Consider the following 17,848-nt stretch of genomic DNA (forward strand, 5'->3'; position numbering starts at 1 on the left):
GAATTTGTACTGACTGAATGAAAACAATTTTCAAGATGGAGGGAGGGAACACAAAAACAAAACAGAGACCGGGAGAGACCTTTGAAGCACATCACATTTTTATTTGTCTTTTCAAACACTTTCCTCTACAGCACTTTCCAATTTGTAAGAAAGCAGACCTTCACAACTAACAAAGCAATACGAAAGCAGCAGTTTGTGGGCACTCACTCTATTACCTGGGCCCTCCACTGACTGACTGCCATGAGCGCAGAGTCACTGGGGAAGGGACAGGGATCTATGAGTCTACACTAGAGGATGAGAGAGCGACAGACATTTTGTTTTGCACAAAGACATTTATATGTAGATATTTATATATGCATTTACCAAAAATATGCCTGGCCGGGGGCCAGACTACAAGGCATTGGGGGTGTGTAGAGAGAGAGAAAGTCAGAACTGGAATGTAAATATTGATAAGAACCAACAGGGGGTGCTGCTGCAGAGTCATCAATCAATCAAATGTATTTATAAAGCCCTTTTTACATCAGCCGATGTCACAAAGTGCTATACAGAAACCCAGCCTGAAACCCCAAACAGCAAGCAATGCACCACGGTGCAGGCAGTGCAGAGTGGGAGGAGCTGGGGTTGCCAGGGGCGACAAGCCTCACTGCCGCTGCACCAAGCTCACCAAGAGGGAGGGGCCAAAGAAGGAAGGGTATTCAACAGGCGCTCGAGGTAAAAGTTACCCTTCACCACAGATCTAGGATCGGATTACCCTATACCCCTATCCTAACATTAGACATTAGGGATAGAAAAATATTTGACCCTGCATTTGACTCCCGCTACTGCTCAGTGAGGGCACTTCGAGTGGAGGTGTCCATGCGTTACCGCTGATAAGAATGGCATTGGCATTCATTACCCTTCATAAGAACGACATTGACATTTGTTTACCTTGAAGGTCAAAGTTGATGAAGCAAAATGTGCAGCGCCAATAGAGCAAATACGTTTAACAGTGTCATCTTGTTTCCGAAAGTAATTATTTCCTCTATCGTCATATTAGTGTCACCATATTTCATTGTAAAGTGGATGGACAAATTTGATTTCGTTAAGGTCACCAATGTTCTCTCTGACTCTAATAGTATGGGCGAATAGTTAGACCAGGGACGCCATGGGTTTCAGTTCGATCAACCTAAGTGCATTTGTACGGTTCATGTTTTTCCATTTTGAGATGAATGTTGCAAATGTTTTCCGAAAAGAAAAACATTTAAAACAACACAGTTTCTGCTTCAAATATTCTTGGAATGTAACCAATGAATCACTTCCTTGTTGAGGTGTCTAGCAAATGCCTCTTTGCTACTGTTTCCTACTGCAAATAGAAATATCTGTGATTTTCTTAAAGCACAAGTTGCAGAAAATAATATCTAACATAATATCTCAACTTCAGCAGTCAGATATGACAGTATCAATGATTTAGCACCACAGAAACACACCACCCACATTTAGCCATTCCAACATGTCATGTTCAACCAAGTTGGCAGTGATTTCCCCCACCTTTAATATTGAAATGAACCAACCTAACCTATGCCAACCAACAGCCACTGAGCCACATGTACTGTATATGTAGTGAGCTGTTAGCTAGAAAGTATTTCAGAAATAAAAAGGCATAATCATATAAACACATACAAAGGAAAGGATGGGCCATGGTTCAATGCTTGGCCCTTTAGATAATTGTTTTGTGTAATATACTGATTAACTAAAAGCCTCTTATCTGCTGCAGTAGCTAGTCCTATATGCTATACCTAGATTGTGATTCGTTAGCATGGGAGTTCTTGCATAGGTTTGGATCCAGCAGTGTGGGAATATGACTTGACGAGGACTGGTCTTCAGCGATGCCTGAGCGGATCGAAGGCAGCGTTTGTCGGGACACCTTCCAGACCAACACCCCATACTGACAGTCCTATAGAGTAACGCACATTTCTGTACCCTCGTCATGACCAGCGCCCACTCACAGAGACAAAGAGCAGTCTACAGAGTCAGGCCATGTCACGTGGCCTAACTGTACACTGAGTCAGCGTTTTCTGCTCCTTCCTCCTTGCTGGATGCTGAGCAGCATATTGGAGAACGTGTCGGCATATCAATGATTGCCCTGCCCATTTGAACATGCAGGAGGGGGTGGGATTGAAGGGGATTGGCAAAATACATTATTTCATGATATATTTTACATTATGAAATGAATAGATATTCCATTTGGGTTTTTTCTACAATGCACTGGATTCACCAGCATTATTCTGACAAGGCTTATCAGACCTTGTTATCAGATTTATTTTGTCCATCCTGTTTTGAACCCTCACAAAGACTTTTATTTATCCTTTCTTTAACTAGGCAAGTCAGTTAAGAACAAATTCTCATTTACAATGACGGCCTACCCCGGGGACATTGTGCACCACCCTATGGGACTCCCAATCACGGCCAGGATGTGATACAGCCTGGATTTGAACCAGGGACTGTAGTGATGCCCTCTTGCACAGATATGCAGTGCCTTTAACCGCTGCGCCACTCGGGAGCCCAATGACCTACACCGTTAAAATAACCTATAAATAAATATCAATGGATAGGTACAAATGCACATGGAACAATATTAAACGAGGATTAGGCAAACATTAAGGTCGGTCAACCTCTTGCTGGAGAGTGCTCACATCTTTGACTCACTTCAAGATAACGCAGACCATCCACTATTTAGCCATCTTTGAAAACGAAATGTTTGTTTTATTCCGCATGCGAATAGTACATGGACCACGTTTACATATGAGCGTGTCAGTGCGTCGGTTGAAAAGATCTGGCTCCTAGCTTGACCAATTCAACTCACCACTGGAAAAATACACTGGACAATGATAACATGACCCTCAGCTCAGCTGGAAATTTGGCTCCAAGATGGCAAAAATAAGTAAGAAGTATGATATTCTATAGCTACAGGCACTCATAACGCAGCAAAAACGCACACAAAAGTAAAATACAGCTGTTCAATTTTAGCTACACCGCAAAAAAAATGATCTGTGAGGAAAATAAAACAATTATTGCAACATTGAATTTGGAGCGAAATTTGCCACTCCCTGTGGAAAAGGATTCTGTCAACTTCTCGGACTGTAAAAATGTTGAAATTCCATGCTTTTTGCCTCAGGTCTAGAATGTTGATAGATAGATACACTGAATGAAAAGTAGGCCTACTTCAACTTTTGTTTGGTTTTGTTTCCCGTAAATGACAACAAAACCAGGGCCTAACAGTAGAGTTATAACAGGAAACCAAATACTCTTAAAGTGAAGCTCTTCCCACACCAACTCTGAGGGCGACATACAATATGACCCCCAACCCCCTCCAAATGGCACTCATCCTAAAAGTCTGAATGGAGCAACTTCTTACAGTATTTGCAACACAGTTTAGTATATGCAATGCTGTGCCAAGGTTGAAAACAACAGACTATGCTCTATGCACCAATTCCACAGTAGTTGATATTCAGCTGAAAATCTTTGGGACGTTGGAAGGGCCTGTCCAGGCCGACCATCATATCAAAACACAGTTGTTGGTAGGTCATCACATCAGGAGCCAGAGCTTGGATTATGTCATTGAGTTAAATGAAAAATAGTTAATACTGTTATCACCAAAGGCAGCAGTAAGCAACATGATTTATTTTAAAGGGGTAGTTGTATTCTGGGTAATGTAGTTAAGTGTGGGTGAACCACACAAACGTCAAGGCTTACACAGGGGCATTCATTTCATCAGTCTCAAGCTTCGGTATGAAAGACCTTCACGCATGTTATTCAATTCATTACTAGTGTTGTCGAACTAGTGTAGTTGATTTGGGCGCAGGAAAATGACAAAAAAATAAGCTAGTATTGTTTTTTCTTCCAGAAAGAAAAGAGGTGATGGGGATTGTGGGTAGTGTAGTGTAGGATGATATAAGGACCAATGAGGCCATTGTAATCCAACACACACATTCAAACACACATCCATGCATGCTCATACACACACGCACGGATATCCATACACACAGTACAATGATGTCATCAATATCACGTCTCATTGCATGTCACTTCCAAATAGCAGTGTGGTTTGTGTCTGTCTCAGTAATTCCAAAGTCACTTTTCTTTTTGGAAAACAAAATCCAAGAGAATTCTCTAACAGCTTTATCAGTCATAAATATTTCCCCATGTTTTTATCTAAAATGCACTAGCAGAGGACAGAAAGCACAATGTATAACATGCTTCTTCTGTCAGGGCTTTTTCAAAAAATAAAAAAGTCAAATAAATATATCTTTAAAATAAAGAATTTATATATATATAGATATATAGAGAGATATATCTGTCCTTCATACAGAAAGTTAAGATTACAAAACTCATGACGGTGTATTAGAGATGTCATAAAAAAAAGCTTGTGGGTGTGTGAACGTGTGAACGAACCAGTTCCTCTGTCTTTCTCTCCCTCTATCTTTCCTTTTCTATCTCCTCTCTCCCTCAGAAACCTCAAAGTGTGAAAACGCAGGGATGGCTCACCTTTGGCACCATCCGTTTTAGTCAAAACCCAAAATAATACAAAAGTTAAAAGAATGAAAGGAGAAAAATGAAATGAAATATATAAAACAGAGATGAAAATGAAGTTGGGAAACAACAGCCGGCTATCAAAAGATACAGAACATTTATGCCTTTTTTTGTCGGGAGGGGGGCTAACGGGAAAGGGTTGAGTTTTTGTTGGTTTTCTTCACGTTATGGTTGTTGTTGTTTTGTCATTTCTCCTTGAAAAGTCAAGTCCCGGGGGGAGTGCGGCCACACAACGGTGGCTCACATGATGGTGCAGCACTTGCAGGGCTGCTTTTCCTTATTGTTGAGCTCAGTGGCGCCCCCCTCTGGCTCGCCCCCCTTCTCCCCCACGGGGGCCTTCTCCTGGGGGGTCTTAACGGGGTCGGCGGCGTTGCCGTTGGGCGGGGGCGACTGCTCTTCCTTGGTGCCTCCCTCGGTGACGGTAACAGTGGCGGGGTTGGGCCCCACCGTCACATTCTTGCCCTCGCCGTCCTCGATGACCACCAGCTGGGCCTTGACGGTGCCCTCCAGGCCCAGCACCTTGTTGGTTTCCGCCTCATCCTCCACGCTTTGGTAGCCCATGAACACCATGGTGACGGGGTTCTCAGCACTGGCCTCCACCTCGCCTCCACCTGGCTGGGGACTGGCGCCGCCCGCCTTGGCCTCCATGCCAGTGATCTCCTTCTGTGGTGTCATCTGCTGCTCCGCGGCTAACTCAGCATCGGTGGGGACGACAGGGGCAGTGGAGGTGGCGCCAGCGGTGGTGGCGTCGCTCATCATGGACTCGTCGGCTTTGTGGATGAGCTCGTCCACCTCATTGGCGCTGAGCTGGTGGACCCCGTTCTCCCCGTTCACCTCGTGTACCACTACGAGAGAGAAAGAGACAGAGAGAGAGCGAGAGAGACAGATGTGTCATTGACAGAAGAGAACCAGAGCATGAGCATGAAGAACTAGGCCCTGTTCAAATTCTTAAAAAATGCATCCTTCCTTGAAGCAATCATGAATGATCTGATACAACTGGACTGACCAAAGCAATGTCATGGACCTATGGCTTCCACCTGGCTCCTATACAATTGTTTTAGATCCTCGAGAAACAAGGAGAGGGAGGCTATTTAACGCGATACCTTTTTCCCACAAACCTCCACTCATAGAACAATGACGTGCTCTGAAGCTGACCAGTGATGGCAGTCACAGTCAAGTCACAGGGAAGGAAGCAGGGGAGCGAGAAAAGCAGACAAGGAGTGCAAGGAGAGGAGAGCAGCTGAAAGAGAGCAGGGGGAAACAAAGCCAATGCCACAGCTGCTGCATCACGAGCCCAGTGCTTGTTGTCTGTGTCAGGGAGCAAAACAGGTGCTACAGGGAGACCAAAAGGACAATTTCAAATGAATTCTGAATGTACTGACTGTGTTTTGCGCCAATACATAATAGCCCAAGTTCACGTTCACAAATTGAACTATTGAAGTAGAATTATTGGTTTAAAACCAGGTCTATAAATAGGGTTGGATTTTTTGGTTACCCTGCAACACTGTGTCATGCTATACTTAACTATTCATTTTACTTCACGAGAAGTGGTAATATCAAGGTAATAATATCTAGCGTCAATAAGTGGATTCAAGGCAATCATTATATGAGACAGAGTATAATCTTATATATGCCAGTGAAAATGCATTATCAAGTTTACTGAGCCACACTATGTTTGTCTTTCAATGGCTATGATCAGACAAGCAATGGCTGTAATAACTATCATTTTAGGTAGACTTATCTCAGATCATATATTACAACATACTTTTTTCCCTTCTGATATTACTATTATACAGTGCCTTCCGAAAGTATTCATGCCCCTTAACTTATTCCACACTTTGTTGTGTTACAGCCTGAATTCAAAATGGATTACAGTTCCTCTCTCACCCATTTACACACAATACCCCATAATGACTAAGTGAAAACATGTTTTTAGAAATGTTTGCAAATTTATTTTAAAAAATGAAATACAGAAATATCTAATTTACATAAGTATTAACACCAATACTTTGTAGAAGCACCTTTGGCTGCAATTACAGCTGTGAGTATTTCTGGGTAAGTCACTAAGAGCTTTCCAAACCTGGGTTGTGCAACATTTACCCATTATTATTTTTAAAATTCTTCAAGCTCTGTCAAATTGGTTATTGATCATTGCTAGACAACCATTTTCAGGTTTTGCCATAGATTTTCAAATATAATTCATCTCCCGTGTCTGTTGGAATGCAGACTGAACCAGGTTTATCTCTAGGATTTTGCCTGTACTTAGCTCCATTCCATTTCTTTTTATCCTGAAAAACTCCCCAGTCCTTAACGATTACAAGCATGCCTATAACATGATGCAGCCACCATTATGCTTGAAAATATGGAGAGTGGTACTCAGTAATGTGTTGTATTGGATTTGACCCAAACATAACATTTTGTATTCCGGACAAAGAGTTAAAACCTCTACGGGATCGGTGTCCCTAAACCGGGACAGTTGTTGCTCAATATGCGATAATGTGATTAGAATGACGTTGTAAACAACATAGACATGTCTTATACGGGCAGAAAGCTTAAATTCTTGTTCATCTAACTGCAGTGTCCAATTTACAGTAGCTATTACAGCAAAAAAATACCATGCTATTGTTTGAGGATAGTGCACAACAACAAAACACTTTTATCACGGCAACTGGTTTGATACATTCACCTCTGAAGGTAAATAATGTTCTTACATTAAGTAATGTTGCTCTGATTTGTCATACTGAGGGATCCCAGAGATAAAATGTAGCATAGTTTTGTTTGATAAAATACATTTTTATATTCAAATGTAGGAACTGGGTTCTACAGTTTGACCGCTCTGCTGTCTTTGGCTCCACACCCACCCCCCTGGCCATCTAGATGTGTGAAGGTTAGTGTATTTTCTGTAGGGAAGCTAATGATCCATCATGTATAACATTCCTGGGAGTCATTGTAAATAATAATTTGTTCTTAACTGACTTGCCTAGTTAAATAAAGGTTAATTTAAAAAATCAAATGTACTTGAAAATGTATCAATTGACCAATTCGGCACATTTGGGCAAACTCCTGGCAAACAAAATATTGTGTAGTGATGTAATGCTTCACTGGATCAGTATTAAACTGTCCACACACACTGCTGCCATCTTGTGGACAACATCTAAATTACACCTAGAATCCTATCTCAATGTATGGCTATTCTCTTGCATTTCAAAGAAAAAACACATTATATTTTACTAGAATGTGTTATATTATCATATATTAATTTCACATTTCCACAAACTTCAAAGTGTTTCCTTTCAAATGGTATCAAGAATATGAATATTCTTGCTTCAGGTCCTGAGCTACAGGCAGTTAGATTTGGGTATGTCATTTTAGGTTAAAAAAAGGGTCCGATCCTTTGCCACATTTGTTGCAGTAATACTTTTTTAGTGCCTTGTTGCAAACATGATGCATGTATTCTGTACAAACTTCCTTCTTTTCACTCTGTCAGTTAGGTTAGTATTGTGGAGTAACTACAATTTTGTCATATTTCTCCTATCACAGCAATTAAACTCTGTATTGTGTTTTAAAGTCACTATTGGCCTCATGGTGAAATCCCTGAGAGGTTTCCTTCCTCTCTGGCAACTGAGTTAGGAAGGACGCCTGTATCTTGTATTGACTGGGTGTATTGATACACCATCTAAAGTGAAATTAATATTCACCATTCTCAAACTTCACTGCTCTACTGACGGACCAGATAATTGTATGTGTGGGGTACAGAGATGAGGTTGTCATTCAGAAATCATGTTAAACACTATTATTGCACACAGAGTCCATGCAACTTATTATGTGATTTGTTAAGCACATTTTTACTCTTGAACATATTTAGGTGTGTCATAACAAAAGGGTTGAATACTTATTGACTCAAGACATTTCAGCTTTCCAATTTGATTATTTTTGTAAAGATTTTTAAAAAACATGACATTCTGGGGTATTGTTTGTAGGCCAGTGACAATTTAATCCATTTTAAATTCAGGCTGTAACACAACAAAATGTGGGAAAAGTCAATGGGTGTGAATAGTTTCTGAAGGCACTGTACATGTATTCATGTTAATAAAACCATAACACATATCTTAGCTCTCATCATAATTTAACACTTCTCATAACGCATGTTTTAGCTAAGTGTTTCGTTTTGCTGTTGAAATCATGTCGGGAAATCACCTTTCTGGTAATCCTCATACACCTTGACCCCTTGCCCAGAGAGGTTAATGGGCAGTAGGGTGTTGGTGGACAACACCTTAGTCTCGCCCGTGACATTGTCCCTCTCAACGGTGATTTCTACTGAGTACATTGCTGGGTGCATGGGGTGTCAACAAGAGGAGATGTTAGGGGCCTGCAGAGGTGTCCTCTCTCTCTCTCTCTCTCTCTCTCTCTCTCTCTCTCTCTCTCTCTCTCTCTCTCTCTCTCTCTCTCTCTCTCTCTCTCTCTCTCTCTCTCTCTCTCTCTCTCTCTCTCTCTCTCTCTCTCTCTCTCTCTCTCTCTCTCTCTCTCTCTCTCTCTCTCTCTCTCATACCACACATCCATGGAACACAGGAATTCTCTCACTTTCTCTCTTTCGCACCACAACGCCCTTTCGCACACCATATTATCTCTCCCTCAACAAGACTAGAGACATACCAGTTCCACTCAACCATATTTCACAATTATAAATAACCATGTAGTCTCTCCACAATACACATGTATAATAATACCAGCCAAAACCAGACAACCACTCGAAACAACCATATTCCACCAACAAATACACCACTTAGTTACAGCGACTATACGCCAACTCAATCTTATGAAGAAGACGGTCAACTTTGATTCAGGACATTCCTTTGACTGCATATCTGGGCAAGTGAAATGACTGTGTGGCTGTTAAGGAAGCATGTCTTTGGAGAACGGTCCATAACTTGGCTACATACACTATAACTAAGGTAAACTCGAACATTTGTCATCGGCAGGCCTACACTATGCGAGTCTAACGCTGCCGTGTTGACGGATAGAGGAATGGTACTTTTGAGCGGAGCTGTGTTGCCTTGGCAACGTCGCATCGTCTGATGAAGACTATATATAGTGTATCCCCACACAACAGATGTACTGTGAGAACAGGATACTCAGTATATCATCCTGGCTAACTCTATACAAACATACCACTCTTCTTGTTTTAACACCTTTAGCCACAAACCACAGTGAATATCCACAAGAGTGAAAGTCCACAAGAACAGACCAATACGCAGACAGACAGACAGACTCACATCGACTCGTACAAACACATTCCCATACAGGCAAACACACGGAGACAGACAGTTGATAGCTGTGAAGATTAGGACAGAAGACAAATGTTAGGGGGAAAAACACAGTACAGAAACACGACACAATGTTAGTGACGACAAATAGAGGACATGAAATATACCACAGCACTTCAGAGAGTGCGACATGTTCAATGGCATTTGCATTGCTTTTGTGTTCTCCTAAAGGTGTCACGAAAGCATAGTACATAGCAATGATGAAATACCCGAGTGGTCCGTCATTAAAATAGTTCCTCCCACATGACTCAACATTGTTTTACCTTCCCTCCCACACATTCATATAGTGCGTCAAAGTACACTCACACCAGTAAAACAGGAACTGCACTACATCCTATTACACAGCATGGAACTGGTAGATGTATACCCCGCATAAAAGTCAGCTTCTATTCATCCCCCATAACAGTCCTATCAACTTATCTAGCTTCTAGATATCTATAGTACATCTATAACTTGTTTATGCACAGGGTATAGTAACCATACTGTGTTACTTTCTTAGTTTCTAGTTACTTAGCTCCTATCCGATGGTGATATTACACCAAAAATGTTACCAAAAACGATCATATCCAGGAAAGCGTTGGCAATGAGAATTTTTGGTCTTGATGAAACCAAACATGAAGTATTCGCTCTGCTCAGCAAGGGTCCTCTAGATAAGATGTATGAGGACCGGAGCTCAAGAGGTAAAACTAATTAGTCACTCGCCCCATCTCCTTCTCCCCTCTCGCTATCTCAATCACTGTGGAGAATAGCCCTTCAGTGGAGTCCCTCGCTCTCCTTCCAGAGCTGTGAGGCTGATGAAAGCACATGTTTGATTAAAAGGGACAGAGGCCCACGTGTGAGGAGGAGGAAGGTGGAGACCCCGTGATACTGCTGAAAAGACCCCTTGCTGAGGAGATGAAGTCGTCCCAAGATGTTTCTAACTGCTTGTGTTTACAATACGCTGAGCTACACTGAGGTGTTGTATATGACAGTGGGGTAAATGACCAACTATTTAGGTATCCTTTAGCTGTCATTCAATGAAAGCTCCATTCAAAGGAAGATTCGATAATGTGTTAGATTAGACATTGTGACATGGCTGACAACACGCTTGAGGAGCTACTGCCGGGTCAATCAAATTGGTTGTGTTTACATAATGACATCCACTGAGGAGTTACATATTGATAGATTTTACATTTATTATATGTCTAATCCAGTTACCCAGGATGCTAATGCCAGTAGCTGATGCCAGAGTGGGTGAACAGGATACAACAAAAATTACGATTTTGGTTAGGGGTTAATATTAGATTTTCTTATACTGTAATACCTATTAATACCTATTGAATATTTGTTAATGACTGAGTAATGAATAACAAAGTGTTATATATTTGAAAAATGATAAAAGTAAGTAAATTATATCAAATAAACTAACATCAAATATAGTACTTAGCCGTCTATGTAAAGAGGCAAGCGGAGACAGAGTTTATGATTGAAAAAATAAGAAAAAAAAGAGGCAAAGAGTAGAATTTGTCTCTCTACAGTGTGTCTCAGTCTGTGAGCTACAGGGTTCCCGAGACTCACCTGCTCTCGTCATATCTGAGGCACCTCCGGACATGTCCAGACGAGGGCTGTTGGGCACTTTGAGCACTTCCTTGACCTCTACAAGCAGTCAAGGAAGTGGGGTGAGAATGACAGAGAGAGAGAGAAAGAGACAAACACAGAGGAGCTGGCCAGGTTTCGGCAAAGACAGATAGCGATAGAAGACTCCAATAGAATCTTATTGAGACTTCTTCCATTTTGGACAAACTTGGACTCTATTGCATGTCTTTTTTATATATAGACTCAGCAAAAAAAGAAACGTCCTCTCACTGTCAACTGCGTTTATTTTCAGCAAACTCAACATGTGTAAATATTTGTATGAAAATAACAAGATTCAACAACTGAGACATGAACTGAGTTCCACAGACATGTGACTAACAGAAATTGAATAATGGTTCCCTGAACAAAGGGGGAGGGGGGGGTGGCAAAATCAAAAGTCACAGTCAGTATCTGGTGTGACCACCAGCTGCATTAGGTACTGCAGTGCATCTCCTCCTGATGGACTGCACCAGATTTGCCAGTTCTTGCTGTGAGATGTTACCCCACTCTTCCACCAAGGCACCGGCATGTTCCTGGACATTTCTGGGGGGAATGGCCCTCACCCGCCAATCCAACGGGTCCCAGATGTGCTCAATGGGATTGAGATCCGGGCTCTTCGCTGGCCATGGCAGAACATTGACATTCCTGTCTTGCAGGAAATCACGCACAGAACGAGCAGTATGGCTGGTGGCATTGTCATGCTGGAGGGTCATGTCAGGAAGCCTGCAGGAAGGGTACCACATGAGGGAGGAGGATGTCTTCCCTGTAACACAGCGTTGAGATTGCCTGCAATGACAACAAGCTCAGTCCGATGATGCTGTGACACACCGCCCCAGACCATGACGGACCCTCCACCTCCAAATCGATCCCGCTCCAGAGTACGGGCCTCAGTGTAACGCTCATTCCTTCGACGATAAATGCGAACCCGACCATCACCCCTGGTGAGACAAAACCGCGACTCGTCAGTGAAGAGCACTTTTTGTCCTGTCTGGTCCAGCGACGGTGGGTTTGTGCCCAGGGGCGAAAATCTGATATCAACCTTGGAGGGGACAATTACATTACATTTTCTCAAGAGCAATTCCTGAGGGGGACACCAAAAGTAGTGCTGTAACACATAGCATACGTTGTTATATGTTAAATGTATATTGAGGAACCATAATTCCTACAACTGAATAATTGATAGGTACAGTAGTTAACTGAAGGGTTTAACCAACTTGTTCAAATGTTTAAATCATTATAATACTACTACTAATAATAGTTATAGCAGTGCTCCTTACCAGTCCAGTATGTATGCAGGTATTCGGACTTACAACTAGCAATATCAAGAAAGGCCAGTAGGTAACAATGGTACTGTACACTGTATGGGTGTAGTTTTCATAAATACAATGAACATGGTGTGATCTCATCTAAAAGAGTCTCCATTGAGAACCATCACAAAGTTAGTCTCCGTATTGAATTGACCTTTAAATTTTACTTTTTCTGATACATTTATATAGTCATTAAATGTGCCACTGGCCTGAGTCTACTACAATATCTTTACAAGAACAAAAAGCTTAAAATAAGTACAGTTCTAAAAGCAAAATAACTACTTCAATGAAAAACCCAAATAAATCAAACAAAATATCCTTCAGTCAGTGTCTCAACTCTTCAAACAGCAGCTATGGACAAGTATGTCGCACAAAGTATGCAATTTTAAATAAAATAACATGAAATAAATAATTTGTAAGTGTACTGTCATGTACTAAAAACTACTCTCCTCTAGGCTGCTTAGTACCCGCTCATACTGCCCTAGCACAGCTCTAATAGCAGTATTCCGCACAGTCCACCTTGTTGGACATAGGGGTTTCCGGGTGGGCAGATGTGTTTCTTTGGACGTGGCAATTGATTCAAACATGCTCTTAAACCTTCCTGACTGGCCATAGAGGACACCTAACTGATGGACCCAAGAAAGGGAATCCCGGATCAGTGGGGAGGCTGAGCAGCAAGCCTGTGTAATCAGATTTACACAGTGTGCTCCACAATGGACATAGAGGGCTAATGGCTGCTGCCTTCTCACAATTGCCTGTGCACCTGTGTATTTTCCTGCCATGTTTGAGGCACCATCGTAACTCTGCCCACGTAAGCCAGACATGGGCAAATTGAGCCTCAACAACACTTCAGTTGCCACTTTCGCAATGCCCTCGCCTGTTGTCTCCGACACCCTGTATAGCCCAATAAACTCCTCGTGAGGGACAAGGTCATGGTCAACATAATGCAAAAAGACACTCTCCTGTTCAGCACCAGAGACATCTTGAGTACCATCAACAATTAATGAAAATTGTACAATCGGAAGAGACCTAATCTCAGCTGCAATGCCTCGAATGATTGTATTGGCCATGATGTTCAGAATTTCATTCTGTGCTTTTGGGCCTCTTGAAACGTCAACACTCTGTTGGCAAGAGTTTGCGGTTCAAAAATTGTGGGTGTGGCTGATATGGTTTTGTGCCATCACTGAGGTAACTGGACAATGCTGTGCCACTGTCCCCTATACTGGTGCTGCTGGCAACAAGGGTGACACCTGGTCCTGCCGTGGCTGTGACATTGTTCTCTGAAGTCTCTCTCCTTGGCTCTTTCCCTTTCACAACCCTCACTGACTCAGTCTGTCTCCTAGAAAAGAAATAAGGTGTTTGCCGTACTCCTAACTACCGGTACCCAAAACTACACAATTAATCACAACAGCAATACCATTGCCGTAAACAAATCTTAGTTTAGTCATCAGTTTAAGTTGAGAGCGGGGGTATCCATGGCATTTTCCAATTATGTCCCTATTTTACAAGTCAAAAAAATTGAGAACCTTTCATAATGTTGCCAAACAAAGACTCAACAAACTTACCTGAGACTCCCTGTCTCTGCCAATCTGTCCCTGCATATCTGTCCCCAACTCTGCTGTCTGTGTGCCATCTGTTGCCTGCTCTGCCTAACGACATCATTGTGAAACATTTCCATTAGCATTTCACTTCTTTCTTATGAACATTTTATCAACTCGTCTTTGAGATATTAGGCTACTAGAGTTCTTACTATGCGTTTTGGTGTACTGAAAAATACTGCAATTTTTCTACCTGGCTGGCTGGCCGGTCTAGCTGCACACACACACATTTACACAACATATGCTACAACCTTTTCTAATTCTAGTTTGTTTCATATTGGCTGGCTTCCAACAATAGCTGAATTTGTTAAGCTAGCGAGCACCAATTCCGTTTCTGTGGTGTTTGCTATAATCTAAAAAAAAAAAAAAAAAAAAAAGTGAAATAAAATAAATTTAAAAAAGTTCACTAGCGACAACATAGCTTTTGCAACGAGACCATTAAATATATTTAAGACAATGGTATAAGAGAGTGTAGTTCTGTTCAGTTTGGACTTCAGTTTATCGCTAACCTTATCACAGGGACTTTGAAGCACTACAGCTGAATGATGATCTTGGAATAAAATGACGATAGCAAAGATTCCATCTTTGACGACGCCACATAAATGGAATAGGTACTAGCTAGCTTGATAGTTAATGTTTGCTTTAGTTTGCGCGCTAGCTCTGCAAATTCAGCTAGTGTGTGAACCCTGCCAACATAAAAATGTAAACATTACTATGGCGCGATTGACTGGACGTCAGTTACGTACATTGAGTGCCTTTCGGACAGTAGATACGAACCCTCTATTACCTTGCCAGCTAAAGAACTGGCAGTGGATCAAACCATTGTGAGGCAAAGGGCGGGGTGGTCGCAATCTTTTGAAACTTAAAAAGGCGCTATTAAGTGTCTATAATCAGCACAACTGCTTTCATTGCGTATTATTAATATTATTGAAATTACATAGTTATGTTTACAGTGATAGATTGGGGGGGACAAATCATATTTTTCCCAGGATGGGGGGGTCGTGTCCCCCCCGTCCCCCCTGGGATTTCCGCCTATGTTTGTGCCCATAGGCGACGTTGTTGCCAGTGATGTCTGGTGAGGACCTGCCTTACAACAGGCCTACAAGCCCTCAGTCCAGCCTTTCTCAGCCTATTGCGGACAGTCTGAGCACTGATGGAGGGATTGTGCGTTCCTGGTGTAACTCGGGCAGTTGTTGTTGCCATCCTGTACCTGTCCTGCAGGTGTGATGTTCGGATGTACCGATCCTGTGCAGGTGTTGTTACACGTGGTCTGCCACTGTGAGGATGATCAGCTGTCCGTCCTGTCTCCCTGTAGCGCTGTCTTAGGCGTCTCACAGTACGGACATTGCAATTTATAATTTCACGTTCACCCAGATGAGCAGGGACCCTGGGCATCTTTCTTTTGGTGTTTTTCAGAGTCAGTAGAAAGGACCCTTTAGTGTCCTACGTTTTCATAACTGTGACCTTAATTGCCTACCTGTAAGCTGTTAGTATCTTAACGACTGTTCCACAGGTGCATGTTCATTAATTGTTTATGGTTCTTTGAACAAGCATGGGAAACAGTATTTAAACCCTTTAAAATGAAGATCTGTGAAGTTATTTGGATTTTTACGAATTATCTTTGAAAGACAGGGTCCTGAAAAAGGGACGTTTCTTTTTTTGCTGAGTTCATATTAAAAAAATGTTTTACTTTAACCCTTTTTTCGTGATATCCAATTGGTAGTTACAGTCTTGTCCCATCGCTGCAACTCCCCTACAGATTCGGGAGAAGCGAAGGTCGAGAGCCATGCGTCCTCCGAAACACGACCCTGCCAAGCCGCACTGCTTCTTCACACACTGCTTGCTTAACCCGGAAGCCAGCCGCACCAATGTGTCGGCGGAAACACCATCCAGCTGGCGACAGAAGTCTGCTTGCAGGCTCCCAGCCCGCCACAAGGGGTCGGTAGAGCGCCGATGGGACAAGGAAATCCCAGCCGGCCAAACTTTCCCCTAACCCGGAAAATTATGCGCTGCCTCATGTGACACAGCCTGGGATCGAACCCGGGTCTGTAGTGACGCCTTAGACTGCTGCGCAACTCGGGAGAGTCTATTGCATGTCTAATTGTACAGATGCAACTTACATGATTCATTATAATCAGTCAATAATGTATCAATTGCCTATCAATCAATTACTATATTCCTGAATGAAACAGGAGTGGGTACATTGAATATCTACGTTTGTTTTACAATGAGAGGAATAACATCACTTTAATATGCTTAGCATGACAAACTCTAAAGAGTGGAAAAAATGGAGGCAAAACATTTGTCTAAGATGTCTCTCTACAGGGTACCGAGACTCACCTGCTCTCATCCTATCTGAGGCACCTCCAAACATTTCCAGATGAGGGCTGGTGTGCACTTTGACTACTTCCTTGACCTCTGTAACTTCCTTGACCTCTATAAGCGGTCAAGGAAGTGGGGTGAAAAAGAGAGAGGGAGGGAGAGAGAAAGAGCGACAAACACAGAACACATGTAAAAGAGGAGAAAGAAGAGAGGGAGGAGAAAGAAGAGAGGGATGAGGAAGAATATCTGACTGAAGATGTATTACCTTGGACAGTGCCTGCCGGAGCCTGTGAGAGAGGGAGAGAGAGAAAGAGAGAAAACAGTATTTTAATTAACCCAGTGGTGGAAAAAGTACCTAACTGTCATTCTTGAGTAAAATTAAAGATACCTTAATAGAAAATGACTCAAGAAAAAGTTAAAGACACCGAGTCAAATTGTACTTTAGTAAAAGTCTAAAAGTATTTGGTTTAAAATGTACTTGAGTATCAAAAGTATAATACAATTTAATTATATTAAGCAAACCAGATGGCACAATTTTCTTGTGTTTTTTTTAATTTATGGATAGCAAGGGATACTACAACACTCAGACATCATTTACAAACAAAGCATGTGTGTTTAGTGAGGCCGCCAGATCAGAGGCAGTAGGGATGACCAGGGATGTTCTCTGTTTAGTGAGTCCGCCAGATCAGAGGCAGTAGGGATGACCAGGGATGTTCGGTTGATAAGCGTGTGAATTTGACTATTTTCTTGTCCCGCTAAGCATTCAAAATGTAACAAGTACTTTTGGGTGTTTTGGGTATGGAGTAAAAAGCACAATATTTTGTGTAGAATGTAGTGAAGTAAAAGTAGTCAAAAACATAAATAGTTAAGTACAGATACCCCCAAAAAACTACTTAAGTAGTACTTTAAAGTATTTTTACTTAAGTACTTTACGCCACTGTTTTAACCCATGTATCATACAGCATTAAACTCAGGAAATTCAGTGTCAAACCCATCAAATACATTACCACCACACACGTATAGTGGGGAGGGTCTATTTCTGTGATATGAATCATCGGGATTATTGTATCAATGCAGCCGCACAATCGAACAGCATCCATTTCTAAAAATACTA

General features: G+C 42.0%; 1 protein-coding gene across 6 annotated transcripts in view; it reads right to left on the reverse strand.

Moving 5' to 3' along the window:
• Positions 1-76: 76 nt before the first annotated feature.
• Positions 77-17,848, reverse strand: part of LOC139540820 (paralemmin-1-like) — a 73,506-nt gene continuing 55,734 nt past the window's right edge. For 3 of the 6 annotated variants that reach the window (XM_071344802.1, XM_071344804.1, XM_071344803.1), the window contains exons 6-9: positions 17,000-17,021; positions 16,753-16,848; positions 8,767-8,898; positions 77-5,414 (exon numbers count right to left, since the gene is read on the reverse strand). In XM_071344802.1, the coding sequence (XP_071200903.1) occupies positions 4,810-5,414; positions 8,767-8,898; positions 16,753-16,848; positions 17,000-17,021 (855 nt within the window). In that variant the 3' untranslated portion in view covers positions 77-4,809. The remainder of the gene's footprint in view (positions 5,415-8,766; positions 8,899-16,752; positions 16,849-16,999; positions 17,022-17,848) is intronic. The other 3 variants (XM_071344805.1, XM_071344806.1, XM_071344807.1) reach the window with 3 other exon arrangements.

Source organism: Salvelinus alpinus, chromosome 16, assembly GCF_045679555.1.
Source record: "Salvelinus alpinus chromosome 16, SLU_Salpinus.1, whole genome shotgun sequence".
In the NCBI taxonomy this organism is placed as follows: Eukaryota; Metazoa; Chordata; class Actinopteri; order Salmoniformes; family Salmonidae; genus Salvelinus; species Salvelinus alpinus.